This window comes from Falco rusticolus, chromosome 3 (genome assembly GCF_015220075.1).
Source record: "Falco rusticolus isolate bFalRus1 chromosome 3, bFalRus1.pri, whole genome shotgun sequence".
NCBI lineage: Eukaryota > Metazoa > Chordata > Aves > Falconiformes > Falconidae > Falco > Falco rusticolus.
This window is the reverse complement of record NC_051189.1, coordinates 69,757,789-69,785,408: the sequence shown is the minus strand read 5'-3', so window position 1 is coordinate 69,785,408 and position 27,620 is coordinate 69,757,789. Positions and strand designations below refer to the sequence as shown.

The 27,620-nt window shown below is 41.2% G+C and overlaps 1 protein-coding gene across 4 annotated transcripts in view; it reads right to left on the bottom strand.

Moving 5' to 3' along the window:
* CARMIL1 (capping protein regulator and myosin 1 linker 1) overlaps positions 1 to 27,620 on the bottom strand; it is a 238,573-nt gene that overhangs the window by 58,168 nt on the left and 152,785 nt on the right. For 2 of the 4 annotated variants that reach the window (XM_037379589.1, XM_037379590.1), the window contains exons 30-34: positions 26,605 to 26,754; positions 11,376 to 11,393; positions 7,107 to 7,173; positions 6,596 to 6,792; positions 2,417 to 2,523 (exon numbers count right to left, since the gene is read on the bottom strand). In XM_037379589.1, the coding sequence (XP_037235486.1) occupies positions 2,417 to 2,523; positions 6,596 to 6,792; positions 7,107 to 7,173; positions 11,376 to 11,393; positions 26,605 to 26,754 (539 nt within the window). The remainder of the gene's footprint in view (positions 1 to 2,416; positions 2,524 to 6,595; positions 6,793 to 7,106; positions 7,174 to 11,375; positions 11,394 to 26,604; positions 26,755 to 27,620) is intronic. The other 2 variants (XM_037379588.1, XM_037379592.1) reach the window with 1 other exon arrangement.

The window sequence follows — 27,620 nt, the reverse complement described above, 5'->3', positions numbered from 1 at the left end:
TCCAAGACAGACCTGCTGCTGGCCAAGGCCAAACCCATCAGTGATGGTGGTAGCACCTCTGGGTAATGTATTTACGAAGAGGAAATAAACCCTGCATGACAGCAACTGCTGCCGAGAGAGGAGTGAGAGTATGTGAGAGCAAAAACTCTGCAGACACCCAGGTCAGTGCAGGAGGGGGAGGAGATACTCCAGGCACAGGAGCAGAGATTCCCCTGCAGCCCCAGGTGAAGACCCTGGTGAGGCAGGCTGTCCCACCGCAGCCCGTGGGGGTTAGTGGTGGAGCAGATATCACTGCAGCCCATGGAGGACCCCACATGGGAGCAGGGGGATGCCCAAAGGAGGCTGCGACCCCTGGGAAACCTGCACTGGAGCAGGCTCCTAGCAGAAGCTGCACTGGAGCCGGTTTGCTGGCAGGACCTGTGACCCCACGGGGGACACACGCTTAAGCCGGCAGTTCCTGAAGGGCTGCACCCTGTGGGAGGGACCCACGCTGGAGCAGTTCATGAAGAACTGCAGCCCTTGGGAAGGACTCACACTGGAGAAGTTCATGGAGGACTGTGTCCTGTGGGAGGGACCCCACGCTGGAGCAGTGGAAGAGATTGAGGAAGAAGAAGCAGCAGAGAATGTGTGATGGATGAACTGACTGTAACCCCCATTCCCCATCCCCCTGTGCCACTGTGGGGAGGAGACAGAGAAAATCGGGAGAGAAGTTGAGCATGAGAAGAAGGAAGGGTTGGTGGGAAGGCGTTTTCAAATTTAGTTTTCATTTCTCATTGCCCTAGTCTGATTTGATTGGTGATACACTAAATTACTTCTCATGAGTTGAGTCTGTTTTGCCTATAATGGTAATTGGTGAGTGATCTCTCCCTGTCCTTATCTTGACCAACAAGCCTTTCATCATGTTTTGTCTCCCCTGTCCAGCTGGAGAGAGGGAATGACCTAGAAGCTTTGGTGGGCACCTGGCATCCAGCCAGGGTCACCTCACCACAACATACGATTTCACTCTGCTCTGTTTCCAGAGTGTGCTACCTCCAGTTTGCACCTGCTCATTATTAAGAGGAGAACAAGTGATCCAGCCACACGATTCACATGGCTTTTGGGGGATCTTGTCCCTTAAGGGCCCTGCTTGAAGTAAGGTGGCTGTGCCAACTAGTTCTTTTCTCAACAGGGAACCCAGAGACGTCACCTTTATAGTGCAGATGCTTATCCTTAAAAAAAAACAAAAACCCAAACCCCTCCAAAAACCCCAACCACCCCAAAACAACCCACCTGCCAGTAAAAATCTTCTATAGGCATCTTACATGCAGAGTATTCACGCTTGAGGGGAAAGCTGGGCACGTAACACTTCTGCATAAGAGCACCCCAACTGGAAAGAGTGCCACTGGCACAGAAAATGGAGCAAGGATCCATAGCAACAGTCATGGCCATGGACAGGCACGCAGGGATAGTCCAAGTGCACAGGGACATCTGAAACCAGCGGCTGGCAGGCACCCAAGCGAAGCACAGGAGGATGCAGTAGTCTGTGAGCACCCCGAACTTAAACCTGGCAAACCCATTTTTCAGAGCTACCATAATTTTACCACTACACATAGTATATCACACATGGTTTCACATGTCACTCTATATATTTATAACCCACAGTGACTTTAAAACATTTTCTTTTCCTGCCACAGCTATCTACCAGTTAACAGCTACCGTTTTCCTTAATAAAATGTCACACACACTGCAGAAGGGGTCATTCCAAGTTGCCTGGAAATCGCCCTAGTTTTCTCATGTAAGTATTTGTGTGTGTGTGCATGTCTCTGCGTGTATATGTGCATGAACACGCATGAATGCATGAACATCTAGATGCATGGTTCTGTAAATATACAGCCAGCTACAAAGCAACTGTGTAAGCTGTATAACCCTTATACAAAGCTGAAGGTGACATCTTTCAGATGAATCTATTGCCTAAATCTGGAATAGTACAAATTGGTCAAACATGTCTTTAATGTGCTCTAAACCAACATAAATCTACGGTCATCAATCAAAATACTGTGCCCAACAGCAGTCCTTACTAGGCAGAGACACTTGTGTGTACTACTAGCACTGGAGAGGAGATCCTCAACCAATACACAAAGCTCTCCTTCAGCTCTAATGAACTCCACTGAAGGGTAAAAAGATGTCACCTGAATTATAAAAATACAGACTAGTCAATAATGCTCCTCATATGCTATATTAAAGCAAGTTATTTCAAAGTAGTAATTTCTAAGAGAGGGGTAACTGAATTCACAATGTCTTAACTACTAAGGTATTTTCTGATTTTGACAACAGCAACCCTGGATATTGGGAACAGAAGTCAAATACAACTTAGAAGTGCTACTTGCCCAGCTATTCGGATTTATTTATTTATTTGGAAAAAAAAAATTGAACTTACTTCGAATCCATTTTTGTCACCTTCTTAGTGAAAAATTCATCCACACCTTCATCCACTCTCCCCATGAGGCCATTCTGATCCCCTTCTGGAGGCACTCCAGCAGACACCTGACAGAAGAAAAACTCTGGTATATAATAACCTAAAAGCATATTTATTTCAGTGATAATTAACAGTTGGGATATTATAAATATTGCATGTGCCAACCAAACCTCAGTGCAGACAAGGAAATCACCACTGGAATTCCCCCTTTAGTCAGGCCAGTTAATGCATTATATCAAAAGCAAAGTAAACCAGAACAGCAGTGACAGACTGGATACTGCAATGCATGAGGCCACAAATCAAATGCCTTGGGCTTGTGAGAACAGAGCACTAGTTCAGTTAAAAAAAGAAAAAAAAAGCAATTCAGGAAAAATTAAATCCCGATCAGGTGGTGATCTGAAAAGAAAGTATTTTCAACAGCTAGTTGTTTCCCTATTCAGAGAAAAACCTATGTTCTGGATTTTGGAATTTAGACATTTAGAAACAGAGCCTCAGCAGGTTAACAGAGCCTTTTATAATTCATTCAATTCAGCACTCCCAAAAGCAAATACTCTAAATACAGAATCAGGTGCTGTACTTAAGGAACTGAACAGACTGTCACTGAGTGTATGAAAATGGAAAACCTGCTCCCTTCCTTTGGTTTCAATGCCGACGTTTTGAATGTGGGTGACTGGAGGCATCTAAACCAGGCTGACTTAGTAATACCTGCCAACCACAAAGGCCCTGTGAAGATCAGCTGGTGGCTCTGCAACCTCCTGAAGATGAAACATGCAGTCCCTGGGAAGGATTTCTCATGTGGTCTAGCAGGAGCTAGATGTGGCTTTGAAATGGAAAAGCTCTATTACCAGTAGAGAGACTTCCTTCAATTTACATGCCATATGGAAACCTTTTAGGTGACTACGGAGGACTCCACAAGACCCAACCCAGTTCTATTCTTGGTAGTACTAATGACCAGGAATCAGCATGCCGTAGAATAGCAGCGTTTGCAGTTTGAAACAATTTAAATCAAGGAATCTCCCAGCTGTCACGATAACTCAGAGCAATCCCAGCTTCCCTTTTCAGCTGGAATACACACTGTTCTGTGCCCCTAAAAAGAAAAATGAATACTCTTAAAAGCTGCTGTCAACATCAAACCTAGCCTCATTAAGCCAGGACAACAGATTGCATGCAAATTAATGCTTTGACATATACATGAAACTTCTTACTTTCCATGGCTGAACCTTGCTAGAAGCCTAGCGTTTACTTTGTTATCAAAGATAATAAGTTAGTATTTTATTGATACTTGCTGTAGCAATGTAATACTGATCTGAAAAAAGCCCACCTGGTAATGATTGCTTTGTTGCCAGACTGCTCATTTCCTATAAAAACCAGTTTTATTCTAAGCAGCACAATGTCCTTTCAGACTTCCAACTCTGCCACCTTTTTTCTGTGGAGTTTTTTTTAAGCTGGGACATCAGACAGCAGGCAGCAATGCATATAGTAACATCTGGGTTGGTCGCACCAGTGCTGGTTGTCTCAATGTAAATACTTCCCTTCTCAATTAAAAAACAGTTGACACCGACATTTCAACCGAAATGTGACAACCAAAAGTGGCTGATGCATTTCAACAGAAATGAGAAACCATTTAATATTGATACTGAAGTCCCCCAGATACTAGGCACAAACATGTAAGTATCAAAGGCAAGTGCATCTCCTGAAGGGGAATACAAGAATCCAATGATCTACAGCAAATGAGAAGATCTACCTCAGAAAGAGATGGTATCTGAAAAAGCTTCTAAAGTTTCTAAAAATGTACTAAAGATACTGCACAAATGTTGAGGGGCTAATACGGTCCTCAAGGCAGAGGATTTTCTTATAAATGTTTATTAGAATGTCTTTTAGTGACCAACATTAATGTAAAAGACTGAGCTCTGGTTTATTTCATGTTTTACACTCCTAATGTTTTAAAAAAAACAAAAAGAGTAAAATTTTTATTTGTCAATTTTTATTTTTAGCCTAAGTTTAAAAGTGAGCCTTTATGTTTCTGTATTAAATAAAAAACTGACTTGGAAGCAGAAATAACTAACATGGATCACAATCTCTTTCATACATTAAAGATTCACCTCTTTGCTGTGCTAAACCTTCACATGTGATGGAAGAACTCACGAGGTTAAGATCGCACAAAAATCTAAACGATCAACAACTGTTTCACTGTATTGCTTCAAAGCTACTTGGGTGTGGGTGGTGCTGAGGTTTCCTTCACCCCCATCCCATTCTTCTTTTTCCTCTCTGAACAGTCATTTCAGTAAAAGCTCTGACAGAACTATAAATCTTTCTTCTGCCTGCCCACACACCCCAAGTCAAAAGTTTACCTTTCCCCCTTTTTTCTCTCCATTTCCCCCTTTTTTAAATTTTTCAGCTTACAAAGAACAAACCTGTTTTCCAGCAAAACCAGAGAAGTACAGCTATGACCATGTGAGACCCCTTGAAATACTAAATGGAAATAATGGGAACAGCAAACAATCCAACAGACCTGCTTTAAGCAGTAGCAAAGGTCTAGATTTTGCCTCTCACATTTCAAGTGTTTCTCCTACTCACTGCTTTCTGTATTCTCTTAAGTGGCAAAACCAGCAGCAAATCAATTCTGCAAACAATGCCACAGTCCACTCATGACTCTGGTCTTCAAAATTTGGCCGTTTCATTCTTGGAAGCATTAAAGCAAACATCTTAAGTCTTTCAAAAATTTGTTTAGACTTGTTATGAGATCAGAACTAGTAAGGAATTAAATGGTCCATAAAACCAAGACAGGGACAAATGTGTTTAAGTAAAAAAAAAATCCTTTCGATTTCTGAACAAAATAAAAACATAATTTCCTAATTAATTCAGTATAGGTGAGCATTCCCACAATGCTGCATGAACACGGGAAGTACCACTTCTCTACAAGAAGGTTTTTGTTTCTACTGAGAAAGATGTGTGTCTTAGTTCCACGCCTGGTACCGAAGCACTTGCCTTCCCATGCCCCACTCCTTCCACAGCCCCCTGCAGATGGCACAGGATGCGCTCAGTAAGTTTGGAGGAGAGGCAAGTTTAGAACTGGGACAACGTGTGTTCTGCAGAACTGGAACTGGAAGAAGTACACACAGATGTGTTTTCACTAAAATGTGGAGATCAGTCTGTCCTGCTACCTCTATCCTTCCCTGTCAAGTGCAAGGGAATGGAAAGTTGGCTTAAATATCCCCTCTGCTTGAAGGTTTCTTCATTTCCAAGTGATGCAAAAACCATTCTACTGCCTGATACGATCTTTCCCAGCATTAGGGAAATTTTCAAGGGTCCTCTCCACCAACAGCCCTCAGGGAGCAGAAGATGCCACAGGCATTCCTTACTAGGCAGCATAACTCCAAGAAGGAACGGCTGCCACTTGATAAGGTTACTTATCATATCATCTGTGCTCTGTTGCCATGAAATAGCTCTGTAACGCCTCCAGATCTGTCCTTACATACCCTGAGGACATATCATCACAGAAATAAATCTTTATTGATGTGGTATGCCAAGGAAATGGAACTGTGGGAACTCCACACACATGTACTTGGGTTCACACCAATGCCTTTCGTAGACTGACAGTGCTCTTCTGTTTTGCTTTTGTAAGGCAGGCTCCAGCATGAAAAGCAGATCTGTGACTATGCAGATTTGCTGGCCCAAACACCATCTTTAGTTAAGGAGCTGTGGGAAGCTGGGTGTCACACTGTAGCTCCTCTGAGAACTGATAAAAATAAGAATTCATGCCAAGTTACCACATCTTAATGCAAGCAGAAAAAAGGATTAAGACTTAGCAAACCGTTACAATATAATTGAAAAGTCTCATGGTATTTTGTGCATTTCCTATGAAAGCTCCAAGTACCTTCAGAAACTGCTTCCATGAGAAAAAAAAAAAGCAAATTAAAAAAGGATAAAACATATCCTGGTTTAGGCTGTGTCAAAGAAGACAAAAAACTTGTAATAAGGATTGCACACTGAAAGACATGAATACCAGAAGAAAAATAAAGTAGTTGCTTATGGCTTTGAAAACTTTTAACAGTTGTCCTCATTACATTGCAGGACCTGACTCATGGCAAAAAGCAATCAACAGATGACATTGCCAGCAATATTTTAATGTAGACTCACTGCTGCTTGGCTGGGCTGCTGCTTTTTATTCCTTTTGGGCCTTAATTTTGTAAAGTGTTCCAGTTTTCTCCCTTCTTCTGATGGCAGCTCTGAAATGAATCCAGAAGTTCGTTTGTCCGGCCTGCTGGAAGGAAATGGTGGGTCTTCTATATGGATAGGTACTTCTTCCAGTGCTTTATCTAGATCAAATTCCATTTCTAAGAGAAATCAAAACTTTCTAATTAGGTTTACATGCTATTTAAAACAAAAGACAATGCCATTCTTCTCTTTTGTGGCAAATAATTATAAACACATCTAGAGAACTCAGCCACATGTTTGTCAGCAGACAGAGCACTGTGAACAAATATTTACTACCAAACACACTAGCAGAGTCACAAAACAAAGTAACCAGTGTGGGCCTCAAATGCAGTCCAGAGGGAGGGAAAGTAATCTGTGCTTTTCAGTTAAGATCTACCTAGAAGAATCTCAGGTAAGCAAAGAAGCAAAAATGATTTAAGACATTCTCACTTACCGAAAGCTCTGGACACTGGCCGGAGCATTCTGCTGTGGATGCTTTTCCTTTTTGATTTAGGGGTCATCTATCAACATAACACAAATCAAAAATTACTTTAGCAGACAGAAGAAATGACAAAGAATACCTTTTCCTTTCTATCCAACAAATCAGTTTTTCAAGCCTATGTATCATTTCAAGATCTGCTTGGGTTTAACACCAGGAGGGAATGGGGTTTTCTCCTCCCCTTCTCAAACATTCAAAACTTTTTCTAAATTGACATTTTGTTCAGCTGACTTTGGAAAGAACCAGGGAGGTAGTTTATTCTTCCCATTAAAACTGTAGGCTGTACATAGGATGATTATTTGAATTGTCCAAGCATTAACTCATTGATCCCCAAGTGTAAAAGAAAGAAAATATTAAAACCTCAGCCCTGCATTTGAGATCATAAGGCACAGAAAGCTTAATTACTTTGTCCAGTACTGCACAGTTAATGACAATACCAGGGACAGTCTCCCCTCTATGTTCTGGCTGTTTGATTTTTAATGCAAAATACACTTCCTCCGTTTATTTGTTAGTGCCGTGCTACTAACATTTGTTATCTCCATGCTACATGATTAAAATTCAGGTATTGATGTCTCTGGACACTGCCATACAGCTCATGGAACTTCCCTAGGAAAATGCAGTCTCGGTGCACACAGCCCTTCTTCAAAAAGCAAAAATATTGTGTCAGTGTTAGCAATACCTCCAGCAAAAACATTACTTCTGTGGACTTTAGATAGACTGAGAATATGTGGATAGTTACCTTGGCATACATTCAAGGCAGTCACTGAAAGTTATGTGCTATTATTCTTCTCATCTTCACATTCCCAGAAAAAAGGAGTATGTTGCCTTAAGAGCACAAATACCCAGACTTAAGACCTGAGTTTGTTATTTTTGGAAGAAATTTGCCCTTATTTTCTTGACTGCACTCTCTGGAAGTTTGCACGGCAAGAAAGACAGTTTTGCTACACCAAATGCATGCGTCACCACTTCTGAACCTCTTAACACAGCTCAGCATTGCAAAACTTCTAAACAGAAAGTTGACCTGCAAGTTTTCTAAAGAGTTAATTTAAAATGACAGCTTCTGCAAAGATGGGCGCCTTTTGTGGTAGAGTTGTACATGCTGGCTTTAGTGACACTCATATACTTCCATTTACTTGCTAGTCTTGAAGCCTAGCGGCTTCAAATCTGGAGTGTCAGTCAAGAAGCTGTCATGGCTCACAACTCATTACCGGGATTGTTAATCAAGTTTAGCAGTATCAATTTTATATGAGCTAGAAAAGACATAGTTGTCATTGACATTTCAGACAAATCATGAATTGTTTAAGGTAAACATTTGCTGGTTTTTATGAATCGAAAGTTCAGTGCACAGACTTACATGTACTGAATTCATATTCCCATCCAAAGTAGTCAGGAGGATTATTATGCCACTATTCACATGCTCAGGGTTATGACAGATTTTTGTAACAGGAGTTACTACCCATCTTCTCAAGACCAGAAAAGGACTTGCAGACTACAGAGCCAGCAGTGATAGCACTGCCTGGGCAACAGAGTTCTGTTTTTATTGCCATGCACATCGCTAGGAAAGAAAGATACCTTCAGCTGCTGCAGATTTCCACTTCCACATTTGACAAGCATCAGTATATGATACAATACTTTCAAAACCAGCCAGGAAATAGCTTGCCACCTGAGCAGACTTACCCTGAAACTAATGAGCAGGCAAAGTGTTACTGCATCAAAAGGTCAGACATTACTTTCAGAGTTACCAATAAATTAAACGCAACGGATTCGATGGCAAGTGGTTGGAGAGGTGCTGAACTTTCTCAGTGAAAACTGCAGTGGATTGTGCAGTGCGCAGGCAGCAGGCAGCCTCTGAACTGCACACCTCGACAACCGCCAATCCATCACCCAAACCCGAAACAACCAAAGGCTTCCAGCACCTCACGTGAGGAAGAGTTGTAGCAGCTCAGCGTTTTGGGGGACAGCAATTAGGAGTCACTATCAGTAGTCCCCCGATTTTATTTCCAGCCATAGCCCATTTCTCTTGTTAATGTACATTTGCGTGCATTTTGGTCTGCTTGCCACTCTTTTTGGTGGTGTGACTGGAAATTACATCTAGTAGGATAATGCAGCAACTCATGCGCTAAAGAAGATGAGAAAGGAGGACAGAAAACAAGGCTGATGGGAGACCTCCGATCTCTCAGTAACTTCACAGCCACGGCCAGTGTTCAGAGTGCTCCTGGATGGACACAGACAAACTGAGCTGCATTGGCCCAGGGCACCAACGCAAAACAGCATGGGGCAAGTTCTGAGGATCCTGTGCAGGTAAGTTAAATGCTCCAAGACATCCTGGACAGCCAAGAACAGAATGATTTCATCTTCCTTCCCAGACAAGAAAATGCCCCCAGATGACGCTGCAGAGCTTGTGCTGATGACCATAAGCCAGTCTCTGGATCACTGTTATAACTTACTGTCAGCTTGGCATGATCCATCAGCAGCTTGGTTGCTGGGGATAAAGGCAGAGGGACAGATATGCCTCCCATTTGCTTTAACAGCACGAATAACAGCTATACATACACTTTTATTTGAAAACCTTCTGTTTTCTAGCCTGTTTAGGAAGTGCACAGACGAAAGGCTTCTTGCCAAGTGAATTTTCTAGATCACACACAGAGCAAAATGGGTCAAAGCATTAATTTAAATAGGCCAGTGTGCTCTTTTTACAAAAGAGTACACTTAATCTCAGCTTAGTATCTCAGCCACCATGCAGTATGCTACAGCAGCAGAACACATGTCGTTACTAGAGGAGGTACGTGAACACCTAGGGCAAGACCTCTGCCTCTCACCAGCCTGAGCCCCATTTCCCATAGTACATGGAAGCAGTTCAGGTCTGGCAGACACGCACCTTCTGCCTTCCCACCCACCACCTCTGGCCACACAAGCACAGTGCAGCCCTCCTGCCTTGTGTTTCACCTGTGGTCTTTACAGGGGAACAGCTGTTAGCATCAACCTCCCCTCCTTTACTTCTTCCACATCTTCCAGGGACTTGCCATTCTAGCAGACCACCTACTGAACTTCTTCCTTGTTTTGCCTACTTAACTGCATCTCTGGGTCTCGGTAGGCTCTCTTGGAAGTCTGTGTGCACCCATGCCACTGAGATCTCTGCAGATGGCTCCATGAAGTCACCCCTCTGCCCTCTGCAGTAGATGGGAGCCAGCAAATCCCCACCACACTCCCAAATAAGGGCTTATTTAGAGTTAGACCCCCTCACGTGCCCAAGCTAACTTTAAACTCCCAGGATCTCTTCCCACGATCACTTTTCCAGATTCTTCCCTTCCAACTCCCCTCCTCGCAAAACTAGCTGAGCCTCCTGACTTTTCTTAAATTATATTACCAACTGCGGAAGTATACTAGTATCTTAGGAATTAAACCCAACAACTAAAATCACTTTGAGTGCTAGAAAACAATGTGCTTTTAGCAACAGTCTCAGATATTCTACATTCCTTCATTATACAGATAATTGAAATTACTCTTAGTGCTCAGGGATAAGCTGATTTCCGTGGTTTTCTTGTCTTCGTCCAAAGTAATTTATATTCAATCCTATTACATACAGGATGCTCTGTGACCCTCCTGTCACTTCCCTTTCAAAGGATTTCAAACAAACTAATGAACACCTTGCCCCTCCATCCTGAAATTCAGCTCCCCAACCAGTCTCCCTTCAACCTTTCTTCCTGCAAAACAACTTACGGGTTTTCAGCTTTGAGAACGCATTAAGGGCGACAGCACTAAAGGTGAGAGCCGCAGTCAAACCCCCAAGTTAATTCAACTAGACAAAGAAAACAACTGACCAAACTGAGATAACTCCTGACATCTCTTCCACCTAGTGGCAAGAAAGCCCTAGTTTATGTCCATTTTTAAGCCATCCTCTCATTAAGCTGGATGATGCTTGAATACAAAACCGTATCAATAGACTGTCTTTCTGAGCAGTAACATTTGTGCTTATACCTCCGACATCAGCACTCTGCTTTGGTTTGGTCTTAAAGCCAAGGAATGCTTTAAATTCAGATGCTACGCTAGCTGAACCTTTTTGTAAAATCCAATCTCATCCCTGAGCTGCTGCCTATTTCATTTGTAGGTGCAGATGGATGGCACTACAGTCTCCCAGGAGACTCACAAGGCAGTACAGAGGCAAATGGAGCACAAAAACGTAAACAAGTAGGCCAGAAACAGCAGAGCTAAAAAAATACTTACACTTGTACAGCAGAGAGTCTCCATGCAGCAAAAAAGAAAGAAAAAAGAATATGAATGGGGAAGACAAAGCAATAGCAGTTCTCAGGAAAGGAGGCAAAACCAGAAGTCACCAAAATAAAGAAAACTAAAGCCAAAACACTTAGAAGTCTTAGCAGGAAAGGTGACATGCAAGAATGAGATAAAAATCCCCTGCATTTGGAGGTGCTATATACTTTGTACTTCCAGAGAATAACCAGAGAAGGATGCGATCTCTCTTGTTTTATCTATAATGGGACAAATTCAGGTTTTCAGATGTTTGTTTCCAATATATGGTACTCATCAAAGGTGCCAACCTGCCACCTGCTGTCCCAGGGTACTGTGTGTTTTTCATTTTGTTGGCATCACTAGTAAGAAAAAACTGTAATGCTGTTATTTCCTAGTCTGAAGGAAGCTTCTGAATTAAAAATTGACAGCTTGTTGTAGAAAGCATGACAGCAAGGAAAATAAATTTAAAAAAAGCTTCTCTTGAAAGAATGAAAAGGGATGCAAGTCTGTTCCCCTGAGGTTTAAATAAACCTAATCCAAAGCAATGGTATTTCTCCTTCACATAAGGAGGTTTAGAGGTGCAGACTTTGAGGCGCTTTTGGCACACTAGAAGAATGCTGTTCCGTTAATAAAGCATAACCTTTCCCCTCCCCTTCAAAAAATGAAAAGAAAAAAAGGAAGCAGCACAGCCACCATATGAAATGAAGCAACGCCATATCCCATCACAAGAGATCTCCTGCGTGGCACATGACCAGTCACACTTCTCAATTTAGAGTAAGAAAAAACAATTATTACAAGTGTGGTTTTGTCTTCAAGTTGAATGGGAACTGCTGCTATAACAAAACTGCACGTATTAGCAGTGTTTGTGGCAGAAGTCAATAGTCATGGTCTGGATTAAACTTCTCAGCCAGAAAGTGCTGCATTTTTAAGTGGATATTGCACTGTTTTTTAATTATAAGCAGTGAAAACAGTCTGCATATAACACGAAGTGCATCATTTAATTGTTGAAGGGACATTAAGGTCAGTTTTTCCAATGCTTTGGCATTTTCAGCAATAATGATCCAGTTATCATGGTTCATACTTCTAATTTTAACTGTAGCTGAAAGTTTTAAAGATACCATGGGCTATCCTTGAATACCAAGAACAGTGTTCTTGCACACAGTTCCACTCCTTGATTTTCCTACTCTCCTCAGAGATTTTGCTCATTTGTTCGTGGTTTTTTCTCTTTAATTTTAGTTTTCTTTTACCTTCAGAAACTTTGGCTTTATTCAGGAGTTCTCAGCTAACAGCGATTCAGGCAAACCTCCTCATCACTCTCATTTTTGTATGCTATCCACAGACACATACACTTTTACTCCATTCCCCTGCCTGAAACCATGTTCTCTCTTGTCTGTCTTCTATACTGCTGTTCACTAGGGCTGCTCTGAGATTGCTGGAGAGACTGCACAAGCCATTGAGAAACACCTCAAACACAGAAACCATCTTAAAAACAAATCTCTAGCACACTTCAGAAATCAATCTGCAACATGGTTTCTCTTTCAGACAGCATTCATGGTAGTACTCCAGCACGTTCTGTGTATTTGACGCATAGGCAGATAAGTTATTTATATTATGCAAGCAGCTGGAAACATGATTAGGACCAAAGGGCAACGCAATACATATACAGCAGGGAGCGATCCCAGGGTTTGGGGAAGTTTACGCTCTACAGCCCTGATCCAGCAAGGGCTCATGGCAACTCCTACCTTCCACACTTCAGTGATCTCACCTAATTAAGTGTGACTACGGAGCAGCTTAAAAGTTAAAAGGTGCTAAATAGCTTGTGGGTGGGGAGTGAGGAGGGAGGCACACATGAGGCAACAGGTTAGACAAGGAAGCACATTAAGCAAAACAAAGACCAAGGGACTTGCCTGAAGTCCCCAAGGAGTCTGGCTGCTCTACAGGGAATCCAATGCCAGTCTTCAGACACCGGAAGTACTATGGACCATGAGTCCACACAACCCTTCCCCTTTGTTTGCTCTCTGCAAAACTGCAAACTAAAGCGGTTTGTCTCCCAGTGTACATGGGCCGTGGCTAAAGGCAAATGCTAATCCACAACCAAAACCTCAACCAAATTCAACCCAAACACAACCAGAAACTGGATTGGGGAATCATAACAATGGGCCAACAATGTGTCAGAAAAAATATTTTCAGGGATTCTTCCGGAACGTTTTAAAACAGCACTAAGTTGTTTCAGCTATATGTATTTTGTGGGGTATGCCTTTACAGGAAAGAGGCATAGGAAAACAAGGCATTTTATCACAAGTCTTGCTGTTTTCTTTTGCTGTAAGGAATCCTGACCTGTAAATCTCCCATGACACCATTTCAGTCCACCGACACTTTCTACGCTTCTTCTCGTCTCCCAACTATCTCTGACAGATGTCACACATCTCATCTCATTAAAAAAAAAAATAATTAAAAAATCTTCAGGTATTTTTTATAAAGCAGTCGATTGACCAGCTTTGCCTTTTTGCATGTGAATCTTTGGACACACAGGCGTCTCACCATCTGTACAGAGAGCCTTAGAAACCAGAAAGCTTCTACTGCTTACTTTAATCAGTGAAGATTTCATAATAAGTTTTCTAGGGTAAAACCCTCAGCATGGCTTGCAGAAATTCAGCTACATACTTCCCACTAGCAGTGATGGTGACCTGAATCACCATCCTTAGAATCTCCCTCTTGAGTGCTATTGTCCTTGGAAAGTTAAAGGCAATGCTAAAACCCATGACAGCTAATGGAGTTATTTTACAGGAGATAGGAGAGCAAAGCCACTAACACACTGTTTAGAAACCAAGGCCAAGCTGCAAAAGGCTGCTGTTTGTTGATACAGTTGCCCCAAATGTAGCAGCTATGCATTTTTATGCCAGCAGAGGATCTAGACCTGACCTTGTATGTCAGAGTTCTGTCCTCTATATGGAAATACTACATATAAATATTGTACATAAATATGACATGCAAATAATCCATACCTGAATTTAAGGAGTATGTTTGCTTATTTCCTTCCCTTCCTCTAGAACTGAATTTCTAGAGAACAAGCTGTGGTTTGTGGTTCAGAAATAATTCAATTAGTCTCATCTAAACCAGCCTGACCTTTAAAATTACTTTGTGCGGCTATCCTATCTGAAAGAAAAGGAGTAGCACTGCAGAAAGGTAAGCTCAATAGATTTGCCCTTGAGCTCGTTTCATTTTACTAGCCAAGAAACCTTTGCTTTTCTGCTTGCTGAGATGTGGTGCCAAGATGTGGCTCATGTACTCTGAAATAATCAGAGTATTTCAATATACTCTTTTAATTAATAATTCTGCACTTGCATCTTTCAAGTCACATATAATTCCTGTTAATAAATATGCCTGCATATAAATACCCAAAGCTTTTATTACAAAGACTAAAAAACCAGATATATGAATTAAACCAAGTAGTTCCTTAAACTATTAAACTGAATTTTTATTTCATGTTCTGAATGAGTATCTTGCAAGGAACTCTGTCTGCAACTGTCACCTGCAAAACAAAAAGCAATTATGCGTATCATCAGTTCTGTTTTCTACTTACTCATGAAGAGGACAGCAGCATCTTCTACAGCAGCTGAGCTTTAAGATGAACAAAGAGGATGGTTCCAACTAATTTATTTTAGTTAAAAACTAAGTGTAGAATGGAGACCTGCTGCAGGTCAGATGGCACAAAATATCTCTTTAAGCCACCACAACCAGTTTGCTTGTGTTGTTTGTTACCTTCAGCTGGAAAACACTGATGTAAAAGTTACTTTGTTCGTGACCTGAACTTCCATACAGTAAGAAGAAAAAATCTCTTGAACTCAGAAAATATGGAGTAGTGGACAGCCATTTATGATAATCTTAGGCCATTCCTTACAGATAACTAGTGTATGTATCAGACACCCTGGGCAATAACATCATTAAAGCAAATCTGAGGCAAGGTCCTCCTGAACAGAAATGTTTAAAGTCAGGTGGGACAGAGCTCTGGGCAGCCAAATCTAGGGAAAGATGTCCCTGCTCACGGTGTGGACTTGATGATCTTTAAAGTTCCATTCCAACAAAACCCATCTATGATTTTATGAATGGGAACTGTTGTATCTGCCTACCCTACAGCTTCCCAGGACTGAGAACCAAAACAACTTCTGAACAACAACGATCTGGATAAGGGGACTGAGCACATCCTCAGTAAGTTTGCAGGCGACACCAAGCTGGAGGGGAGCATTGACCTGCTTGAGGGCAGGAGGGTCTGCAGAGGGATCTGGACAGGCTGGACCGATGGGCCAAGGCCAGTTGTGTGAGGTTCAACAAGGAGAAGTGCTGGGTCCTGTACTTGGGTCACAACAACTCCACGCAATGCTACAGGCTTGGGGAAGGGTGGCTGGAAAGCTGCCTGGGGGGAAAGGACCTGGGGGTGGGGGTGGACAGCCGGCTGAACACGAGCCAGCAGTGTGCCCAGGGGGCCAAGAAGGCCAATAGCATCCTGGCTTGTATCTGAAACAGTGTGGCCAGCAGGACAAGGGCAGTGATTGTCCCCCTGTACTGGGCACTGGTGAGGCCCCACCTCAAATCCCGTGTTCAGTTCTGGGCCCCTCACTGCAGGAGGGACATGGAGGTGCTGGAGCGTGTCCAGAGAAGGGCAGCGAAGCTGGTGAAGGGTCTGGAGCACAAGTCTCATGAGGAGCAGCTGAGGGAACTGGGGTCGTTTAGTTTGGAGGAGACTCAGGGGAGACCTTATTGCTCTCTACAACTACCTGAAAGGAGGGTGTAGGCAGGTGGGGGTTCAGTCTCTTCTCCCAGTAACAAGCGACAGGACAAGAGGAAATGGTCTCAAGTTGCACCAGGGAAGGATTAGATTGGATATTAGGAAAAAATTCTTCCCTGAAAGGGTGGTCAAGCATTAGAACAAGCTGCTGGGGGAGGTGGAATCACCATCCCTAAAAGTGTTTAAAAAAACCACATAGATGTAGGCTGAAGGACATGGATTAGTGATGGACTTGGCAGCCCTGGGTTAATAGTTGCACTTGATGATCTCAAAGGTCTTTTCCAACCTAAATGATTCTGACTCTGTTCTATGATTCTGCATCTCTCCCTCCTTCTGACAACCTGAAGTGAACAGCTACCAAAAAGATAAATAGTCATCCAGGCAAAAAATGCCAGTCATCTTTGCACCATCATTAGACCCTTTGGGGGCCAACAATGCATTGCTTGCACTGAAGCAGTGACATTTGAAAGGAGAAATGCTACAGGGAGACTCATGACAGTGAATTAGATACAGTTTACCCTGGACGTGGAAGTGGACTAGTAGCCTCTCTGCTCAGACTTATGGTGGGAGGTTTTATCCTTGAAAACCCAGGCATACTTGAGCTGCTGCTCTTTTCTCGTTGATGTTTTTTTCCGCACATCTTTCAAGTATGCACAGTAAATCTTTATATCCTTCAGACACTTTGAGACATGCTTTGTGAATTTAAACATTAAACCCCACCCCATCCCCCCACCTTCTGAATTTTAAGTCCTGTCAGGAACCACTATATCAAGATATTGCTCATTAAAAACAGGAGGTATCTTGATAGGCAACTCACAAATATTCTAAGAGTCTGTATGGTAAACAGAAATACTTGTATATTTGAGTTTCTTCTCTAAAACAAACTGATAGAAAAGGTCAATCATAATTACCCAAGAGAGAATGGCAAAACTCAAAGGCTGGTCTCTGGGATGCCAGCACTTAAGTATGATACAGGATTTAATGTTGCTTGGTCAGATGGCCATGGCAGCACATGAGCCTGGGAAGGACAGAAAAAACATGAAAGAAGAGGAAGATGCCTGCCCTGCAAAGCAGGACTGTTCACCTACAAGCATGGAATTAAGTACTGACTGGCAACAAGGCACTGGACTATGCAATTCTCAGAGAGTACGAAAACAAACTTCCCCTGGAGTATCTAAATACTGTGGTATTGGAAATGACCCATAGCTAAAACATACAAGATAAAGAGAGGTTCTGATTAGCTTGGAATGAAACTACCCTGACTTTTCAATCACTTTGTCTTTCTATCCTGCTCATTCCTAAAAAACTAAAAAGTTTTCTTTATGATCTGCTTATGAAGGTTTTTTTCACCAGTTTAAGTGTTTTTGGTTTCAGATCATATTCCAATCCTGTCACTATTGACCTCAAAAATTCACAGTAATTTGATCTTTACTCACATGAAGCAAGACCTGACTGCAGAGATACACCCATGACTTTGCAATGAGGCTTTAGCTGACCTGAATAACAGCAGAAGAAAAAAAAAAATCTATTCACCTCTAAGTTCTCTAGTCAGAGAAGGATGTTTTAAGAGGAAGCCTGGTAAATTTATGAATAGGATTGTGTGATGCAGTTGTCAGTGATAGTAGTAGGAATGAGATCTTATTACTCAGAAGCTGTTTTCTAGCCTTTTGGCACTATGTACACTTGATTCGAGTTAGTTATTTTAAAGTTCCGACTTCAGTAACCCAGCTCATTGTAACCTTAACAATATATAACAAAATCTAATGGTACTCTATAACTCCCTGCCCTAACTCAGACTTCCTCTCCCCTCTTCCAGTGGACAACTATTCTTTACCCCTGCAATATGAGGTATCAATTTTGAAGAGCAAAATATCACAAGCCTCCTGTTCCTCTGGATGAAGTGAGAAACACGAAGCACTCTTAGTGAGCCAGACTCGTGCATGTGCTATTTTCAGTAGGCTCTCTAGATATCAAAGTAAACACAATTCCCCACACGACACAGATAGGTAACTTGTGCCAAGTTATTTATTTGAGATGCTGGAAGAACCAAAAAGCAGTAGAAAGGACCATGCAACCTATACAGAAAACTCCTCAACCACTTGAGAAGGTTAACTTGCCAGCTACTAATTGAATCAAGAAGCATTACGGCTTCAACAGAGAGTTGTGTGCTTCAGAAACAGCAGTATTAGAGGCTATTGTCATGTTGTTTGCTGTTGTCCCTCTGCCAAAGGTTACGGAGTCTAGATTTTGGCAAGAACTCCTCCAAAGGAGCTCTTGCTAATCTGCTGTGGGAAATAATGAGCAGGTTCTTACAAACAGAGGCTGTGGAAAGATGAATTCTGTATCTATTTGTGCTGAACATCAACCAACTCCACAGCTCTGCTGTCAAAAGGGATCACACAAGTGCCCCCTGATCGAGGCCATGCAAAGGGGCTTTCACCTCATAAGCTGTTAACTTCACCTGAGGTAGGTGAGTGCTCGGGTGATCCTTGCTGCTGGCTGTATGGGTGAGTGAGTGCTGGCTGGCAGGATGAGCAAACCCAGGTAGGGACAGTCATCTCTCTCTCCAAGTGGTGGACAGGTGTCCACCAGCAGACTACAGCTTGCAACAGCTAGCTAGTGCCTGCCAAGGTGACTGCCTGCAGCCTAGGCATGCACATTCCTGCTAGTAGAGCAGCAAATGGTGGGACCGAGAAGCTGGGCCTGGCACTACCTATAGACTGCAGAGCTGCACTTTCAAGACCTTTCCTTTCTGTCACAGACTAACCTCTTAGTAGTAAACTTCCTCCAAAAAACCAATCTAGGGAAGCTAAACTCTCGAGACCAGGGTTTCAATGAATGCTTTGTTACAGAACTGTCTTTTCAATGTGGCTTTTTCATAATGTGATATAAAATGATGGAAACTCGTAAGACAACTACTGCCACAAAGGATGTAATTACCATCCTGGTTTCAGCTGGGTTAATTTTCTTCCTAGTAGCTGGTACAGTGCTGTGTTTTGGATTTAGGATGAGAATAACATTGATCACACACTGATGTTTTAGTTGGTGATGAGCAGTCAAGGACTCTTGAAGCTTCTCATACTGCCCTGCCAGCGAGGAGGCTGGGGGTACGCAAGAAGCTGGGAGGGGACACAGCCAGGACAGCTGACAAACTGGCCAAAGGGATATTCCGTACCACATGACATCATGATGAACAATAAAACTGGGAGGACTTAAACTGCAAGGGTCCTACTGCTCGGGGACTGGCTGGGGATTGGGTCAGCAGGTGGTGGGCAACCGTATTGTGCATCACTTGCTTCTTATAGTTTTTTAATCAGTATTATTATTTTCCTTTCCTTTTCTGTCCTTTTAAACTGTCTTTCTCTCAACACATGAGTTTTACCTTTTTTCTGATTCTCTTCCCCATCTCACTGGAGGGGAGTGAGTGAGCAGCCGTGCGGTATTTAGCTGCCTGCTGCGTCAACGCACACCTACACATCCTCCCCTCCACCCCCAATACAAATCTGAGTCTATTAAGGCAAAACAAAGCACCAATATCATGGCAAGACAAGCTCCTGATACAGAAGTGCCACTGTAGAGAGCTTTATGGCAAGTGCTGGAGGCCGTGATGCCTGTGAAGGACCTTGAAGGCTAAAGAAGAAAGTAAGATAAGGTTGGCTGAACACCTGGAAGATAAACGGGATATGAAGCCAGGCCGGAGCGGATGCACGATGCAACGTCTCAGCAGCTGGCTGAGAACATGAAACTCACAGAGATAAGAAAGAAGAGAGAAAAAAAATGCAAGAAGTTCAGTGTGTTTGTAGCTTAGTAATTAACCAATTATATGTAGCCAAAAAGTGCGTGAACAGTATTGATTAACCAATTCTATTTCAGTATGTTGCACATGAACAGTGAACGAGGATATATAAGCATGGGTTTTGGACTAATAAAGGGTCTTCTGGTCAGATTCAGGAGTCCGTGTCTCAGTCTCCTCATGCCACCACGCAAACAGAATACCCAGCAGCTGCACTTCACAAATCTTGTTTTAATCTAAGCAGAAAAGCCTCCAGTTTTGCACTACGTTTTTTTCTTAACCAAGCATGTAGTGCTGTTACTAGAAGCAGTTTATTACATTCATTTACTTCATGTTGTGCCAATAACATACCCTAGATTATGAGAAACAGCTTTGAACTCTGATTAAGAAACCTCAGCTGGTTTAAAAAAACATACTATACATCAATTATCCATCACCTCCTTGCATTCAGAGACCAGGAAAAATACATTGAAAGCCAGGTTTCTTTTAATGTGTTTCAGCTGGGAGCATGTAATCCCTCACGAGCCCGAACAAGTCTGTAGTCTATACATGTAACAGGCATTGAATAAACATGAATAAGGACCTCTAAGGGCAGTGAGGATGCTGCAAAACTATATGTATCAAGGAACCCAGGAAAAGAAAGGTAACAAATACTCACAATTAAAATTAATGTAATCATAATGATAATGGTGAGGCTAACGTATAAAACGCAGAACTTGCAAATAAACAAGATATTCACAGGTTCTGCAAAACTATCATGCCAGCTCCCTTTGTCTCTTAGTTTCTCAGCCGTAGCACTGCATGATGGCACTGTGCTGTGCCCCTCCTGGTGATGTTTTCATAAACTGTCCTAGTTCAGGGTGAGTCAGAAGTTTTACTGGACTCCCACTGAAGTAGATATGCTCACATGCCTGTGATGGAGCCTTTTCAGAAGCCAAGAATACTCTCGCATACCATAATGCCAATTCCTAGCTTCCCACAGTGCTGTATTTACTACACATCAAAAGCCCGTTTCTGCTAATGCATACAGGAGAGAAACTGAAGTGTCACAATCAATTTAATCCGGCATTCATCCAGGCTGCTGCCTTTGCCCTCATCCCTGCCTGCTTGTTCCTGCTGCTTAGGATTTGTTTTGTGAACTCAATCAGAGGACTAGTCAGTCTGGAAACTAACCTGGGAAATAAGTCTTCCATAAAAAGCTTAATTTTCAGCTGAATCAATTCTCACACCCGGTTTGCAGTGAGGCTGTGTGAACAGTAAAAGCGTGAGGGTGCGGGCAGGAGAGCGAGCTGTGTACAGGGGAAAGTGGAAATGCTCTTCTCGGCAAGAACAATGATTTTTGCTAGATTAAGCCAGTCATAGAGCTAGAGCTTTATTTATAGCACAGGAGAACATACGGAGTCCAGCAAGAACTGGGGTTTTATTGCACTAGATATTCAATCTTTCATCCAAAATGCTGGCTATCTATGCCTGAGACAATTCTACCACAGTCAAATAGAGAGGAACAAGAATCAGATGCTGTAGTACGTCAGGGCACACCAGAGAATTCCTCCTTGAATTTTTCTTCCTACAGTATCAGTGCACATGTACGTGAGCCTGTACCATTACTTTCTCCTTCCTCCAGTGAAAGGAACTAAAGGGATTTCTGTTGTTTTAATTCTAATTTATTTTGGATGAGGGGGTAGGGAGAGAAAAGCTTTCAGGTGGTGCTTTATGAGTTTTCTTTTTTTAAAAAATAAATTTAATTCTCATGCAGTGAGTGCAATTACTCCCTTTTCTCTGAAGACACTGAGGGTCCATACACTCCTAGTCTTCTGGCACTCAAGTTCCCAAGTCTTCACTGGACTCATCTGCTAAAGCTTTGACAATGGCTAGTTAGTACATTCTGATATATATATCATATATAAAAAAAACATATACCACCAATCTACAAGTCTTCTGCTATTCCTGCAGATTTTCTTCTCTACTGTACAATAGCTGAAATCTATTGTTCAATAATGACTAAAACATTCATACATTGCTCATGGGTTTATTATTTATTTAAAAAAAAAAAACAACTTTCCTCCGTTAAGTCACAGAAACATCTCTATGGTTAAAATTAGAAATAGATGAGAAATGACTAAGATTCAGTATTCAACACAGGCAGTCCTTTTCTATTAGCTATAAGCATTTTTGCAAACATATAATTTACCATCCAAGCATTTCAATCTTACACTGAAATGCTTTGAAGAAGATTTATAAGCAGACACGTGTATTACAACCTACAATTTCTTTATGTTTCAAACAGTTCCGTATCATACCTCTTCATAATGCAAACAAACTCTGCTTTGCTCTGCAAACATACTTATCCTGGCTGCATGCTTGTTACTATCTACGTTAATAAAATTATATTGCTGAAATGGATAGTTTAAAGATTATGAGTACATGGATTTCTAATAAAAAAGCTATTTCTCTCAAAACTTTTCTTTGAATAGTGGCTCAACTATGGTGATCTCCTTTTAGTATTCTGGAAGCCAAACTAACATTCAAATAGCTAAATAAAAAGCTTTGGAATGTAACTATTAAAGACAATGTAACAAAGATGCTCCATTACCTTTTGGTGGGGAATTGAGCACTATCTAGTATCTCTTATTTCTGCAAAAAACTAATGGCTATGAAAGAATAATAAAGTACAATTAGAAGCGTTATGCAAAATTAAATCAGTTAGTATTCAACCTATACTATCATACATAACAAGATACATTATATTCAATCTCAGTAAAAAATGGTGCTTTAAAGTTACTTTTTAAATGCATGCATTAGTTTAAAATGTGTCAAACTTGTCATATATGTACAGAAAAATTTAGAAAAACTGTACTATTTTATGACATTAATTCATGACTGATTCTAAGCTTTAAAAAGCAGGCCAAATTTTTTCCTTTAATCTGGGAACAGTAAGTAATTTTCTGTATAAAGGCTCTTATTTCCATCTTATTTGCACGCAACTTTTATCTAACGACATTACCATCAATGCAGCTCTAATTAAAGGTAAACAACTAAGACAACTGTAGATTAGGGAAGCATATCAATTTACTGTACTACAGCTCAGGCAGATCAGAAGCTTTTGGGTCCATAATCACACCCTATGCTGGACCAAATGCTCCCAGTGTTTGTCAGAACTCATTTAACAGACCAGCAAATCCTCGTATGACTGACAAATCTTTCATGTTATGGGCTCTCAGGCCACTGTTAAAAGCTGGGTGAGAATCATATCCTAAGTTTAAGCTAATAAGATTTCACTGCACAGTTTGGTATTTGGTAAGTCCTAATTCCCACAACAAAAAAGTACTGGACATAACATTTAAAAGTCTGTTTTTCAGCAGCCCATTTCATGGGCCCATTTGTGATATTTCATTCTGTCTTGTCCACGTTGTTCATATATATCAAACTTCAAAGCGGATGGATGGCAGCTCCCTACCGTGGCAGGGAAACCCTCCCAGCCACAGCCACCCTGCACCTTGCTTGAGCCTAGGTAGGCAGGCTGGGAGACAGACCAGTGCCCGTTTGTTTGCTCCATCATCAGCACTGCGGGGTTTCAGATCCCTACCATGCCAGTCCAAGTTTTGTAAATAAACCTTCCTGTCTTCCCCTTTCAGTCCACACACAAGAACAAATCGCTCATAGCCATTTTATAAAAAATACATCTACCTCGCACATAGTCATTCACCTAGCTTCAGTGCTATATAACTATCTGTAATCAGAGAGTCAAAACTGAACCTGGATCCAGTTTTTCCCCACATTGTTCAAATCAGCTTCAAGGGAGGCTTGTGAATAACACCACCACGCCATGGTGTACATTGCCTCAGCCAGAATACTTATCCTTGATAGGCTTGCCAAAGAAAACAAGAACAAAGAGAGCAGACTTGCTGAGGGTAAGGGGTTTGCAAAATTAATCCAGTTTTGCAAATGATAAAAAACAGCTTCTGGAAAATGGTGGTCCAAGCTCAGTGCTTCTCCTCTAAGACCAAAATCTCTTCTTCCCCAGACATCTTGACAACTAACTGAAGCAAACTGATAGACAGGGCTTTGAATAGGCAAGTTTTTCCTGGCATCCCAGCCACATGATCACCCTCAGCACATCCATATTCTTTTGGAAACAGGAGATTAGGCTCCCAAACATGCACAACACCAAGCTGCAACTCAATGTTTCAGTTTTGAGATTTGCAGAACACACAGCCAGGTACATCATGTATTCACAAGGCTAAGATCTGTTTTATCATCACACTTTGTAATGCTTAGGGATTTCCAATGGCCAAACAAGACAGTGTTCTGGACTAATGTAATTTTGGAAGTGGGATCTAAAAAGTTATTTCTCATTTTAGATTAAAAATAATCAAAGGAAATTAGGTTCATAATTATAGTTCATAAAACCATATGCTTCTCTTTCTAGTAAAACCTTTCAGCAACTTATCTGTTTTCTGCACTGACCAGCTTACAAAGCATTCAATAACGTCCCTTTCAGAAGGTTCCTCATTTTCATGCAAATACCTATAAAACACTTCAAAGCTGCCACAAATCAGGTTAATTTTTCCACGACAGTATCTGAAATATGGGTTTTCTTGGCTACTTTCCCATAGCTAAAATACATCACTTGGAAAATGCTCTCTTTTAAGTTACTAACTCCACCCAGAAGATGCAAGAAATCCATAAGATGCTTTTACTTGCAAAAAACTCAGTGAGAACACTAGCTCAGTAAAAATCCCTGTATTATTCAGCCTCTTAGGGCTATCTATTTATCTATATATTTTACAACAGCAACCAATATCACTTGCACCCAGGATGCAAAAAGCTGCTCTTAAAAATGGATTATAGCTTTTAATAAATGGATTCTTTAGCTCTGACTAAAATTACTGCCTTGTATCTATTTGATGCTTCATTCTCTTCAGAAATTAGATATTGATGAGAATCTGGGTCACAAAAGGTATCTGAATTTCTGTGCAATATGAGGGTGAATGAAGAGAGACACAAACAGTTCTGAAGTACAGTTAGCATCCAACACATCTTTCAAGGAGAGTAAGCATCATCACACTTCGTTATTTTAGTATGACCAAAATGAAAGATAACAGCACAGTGATATGATCCTTTCATATAACCATGGTGATATGAGATGAAGACAGGAGATATTTTTAAAATTTCCAGTATTATTATTCTTAAGAGGCTGCAAGAATAAATTTAAAGGGGGAGGGTGCAGTGTCAAAACGAGCACTTAGCTTGTGTTTCTATATATGATGCCAGCACACAAAAACTAACTTGCAGGTACAGGGTTCAGATGCCACATACTTTACTGGGATGTCTCTCTACTGTAAGATTTAGGGCTCAAAATGATTACTGAATGTTGGCTGCGGAAGGCTTCTAGAACTTCACAGTACCAGTGATGAGCCAGATGATGCCACCAACACCACATGCCTCACAGGGATTTGTGATGTTCAGAAAATTCAGATAAAATATTGCATCAAACCAAATTCTGGTGAAGGAGATTTGGAAGCCAGAGAGAACTATTTTAAGCTCTTATTTCCAGTGAAGGTATGTTTTTGTTTTATAGCTAAGTGAGACCAACAGATAGCTGCCGCAGAAAGGAGCAACCCTGCTGTCCCTTCTCTTGACTGTACTTGTCTGACTCTGCAGTAAGTCTGTTCAGGGAGCTGAATCAACAAAACCTCTTCTACAAAACGATGCAATCAATTTTTCTGCCAGTTTAGTTTCCTGTGAAAGCACACTGCCAAAGAGCCAAGCAGGAGGGCAGAGGAGAAAGCCCATCCCTTGCATCAGTGACCACCTATTAGATCGACTAATTTGTGATACAGAAGCACTCCCCAAATTCCTGTCCACAGTAGAGTTCCTAAATGGACTGAGCTGGGCAGAGGGGGATCTGGGGTTGAAAACAGCAACATATTTATTCGTAATTCTGTGGATTTACATCTTGTAAAGAATCATGACATGGCACAGAGCCATCTTTTATTATAAAAAGTCACACACAGAATTTTACAAGGCACTACAATGATTTGTGTTCAGCATTTTTACCCAAACTCATACTCCTAAGTTTGAAGCTTGCCCTCTAGGATCACCTGCAGCCCAGTTCAAGGTTTTAAGACTTCCTCCATACATTCAAAATCTGATTTAAAAAATAAATAAATAAATAAATAAACTTCTGTCCATGGTCAGTAACGTCGCTTCCAGGCAGAAGCATTTTTTTGTCATGGCTCAGAGGAATCCATGTCAAGTAGAATGAAGACAAAGGCAGAAAGCGGCATGTTGTCAAAGGACAGTATGGTCTAATTTATTACTACAACTGAGCCTCTGTGCAACTGTGGCCAGTGGAAGAGACGTTTATTGTATTAGCTTGATTGTAGCAATGTATGCAAGGGAAAGGCTCTTGAGGAGGTACCAGGAAAGGAGAAGAAAAGAATAGGAAAAAGCTTTTCCTTTGCTGAACAGCAATATGCAACTCGAGCTAGGATTTATTTCTCCTAGAAGCCAATTCCTAATCAGTTTCCTGATACCATGAAATTGCCAAATGACATTTTGAAAAACATTTTTCTTCCAGTTATTTGCATGCTTAACTAAATGGGCTGAGGAATGTGTCTTACCATACAAGTATCCAGGTCCTCCAAACGTTCTATCTCTGTCAACTCCTCAACTGTGATGACAGAGCGTTTAGTTGGTTTTTCTTCAGCTAACTCAATTTCCAGCGATTCCTGCTGTGGAAGCGGTTTGCCACGTCTAGTCAAATGGTCAGCCTGGAGTCAAGGATAAAGACAGGAATACATCAATCAAACTGCTAAAAAAAGGCAAACCAAACCCAACCAGAAAGCTTACATGACTGAAGTGATCACTGATCCTAGATGACCAATTACAAAAGCAAAGCTCAGTTGTGTGTGTTAATCTTCACACAGGGTTTGTTTGTGTTTGGGTTTCCCCATCCCCACCCTCTTTTTTTGGATGGAAAACCCCTTTCATCACACATTCTAAGAAAAAAGGGAGAAAGTCTAACATGAAAAAAGAAAAGGTAAAAGGTCACATAAAAAGCCATGCTACTTTTTAGTTATAACAGTATTATGGAGGTTCCTCAGCATTTGTCCTGTCTTTATCATAAAGAAAATAAAGAGGTGGAAGAGACGCTTCGACCTGAACCCTTTTTTTTAAAAAAAAAAAAAAATAAACCAAACAAGGACAAATACAATTTCTGTGAACAACTATCATAATAATTACATAACCAAAATGTTATCACTCGCTGTTCAAAACACAGGACAACTTTTTTAAATACCTCAATTCTGTTTCTCTGAAGAAATAGGTAGGGGTTATCATAACTGAAAAGAATTCATCACTGACAGATCTATGGGATAAGATATATATTTTTTTAAATATCAAAGAGGAAAAAGTCTTAACAATAATAAAATTCATTTCTAGATCTGCATAGCAAAAACTGTTACTAAGAACATAGAGAATGTTATATAAACCACCCTGGATTGTACTTGGAATGGAGTAGGTTCATGTTGTCAGGAAAATGATGAAATATTTTCTAGTTCTGTTGATAACTAAAGGGAATATTGAATAATATATATTAAAAGCAACTATTTGAAGATCAGCTAGCCCAAATGACTTA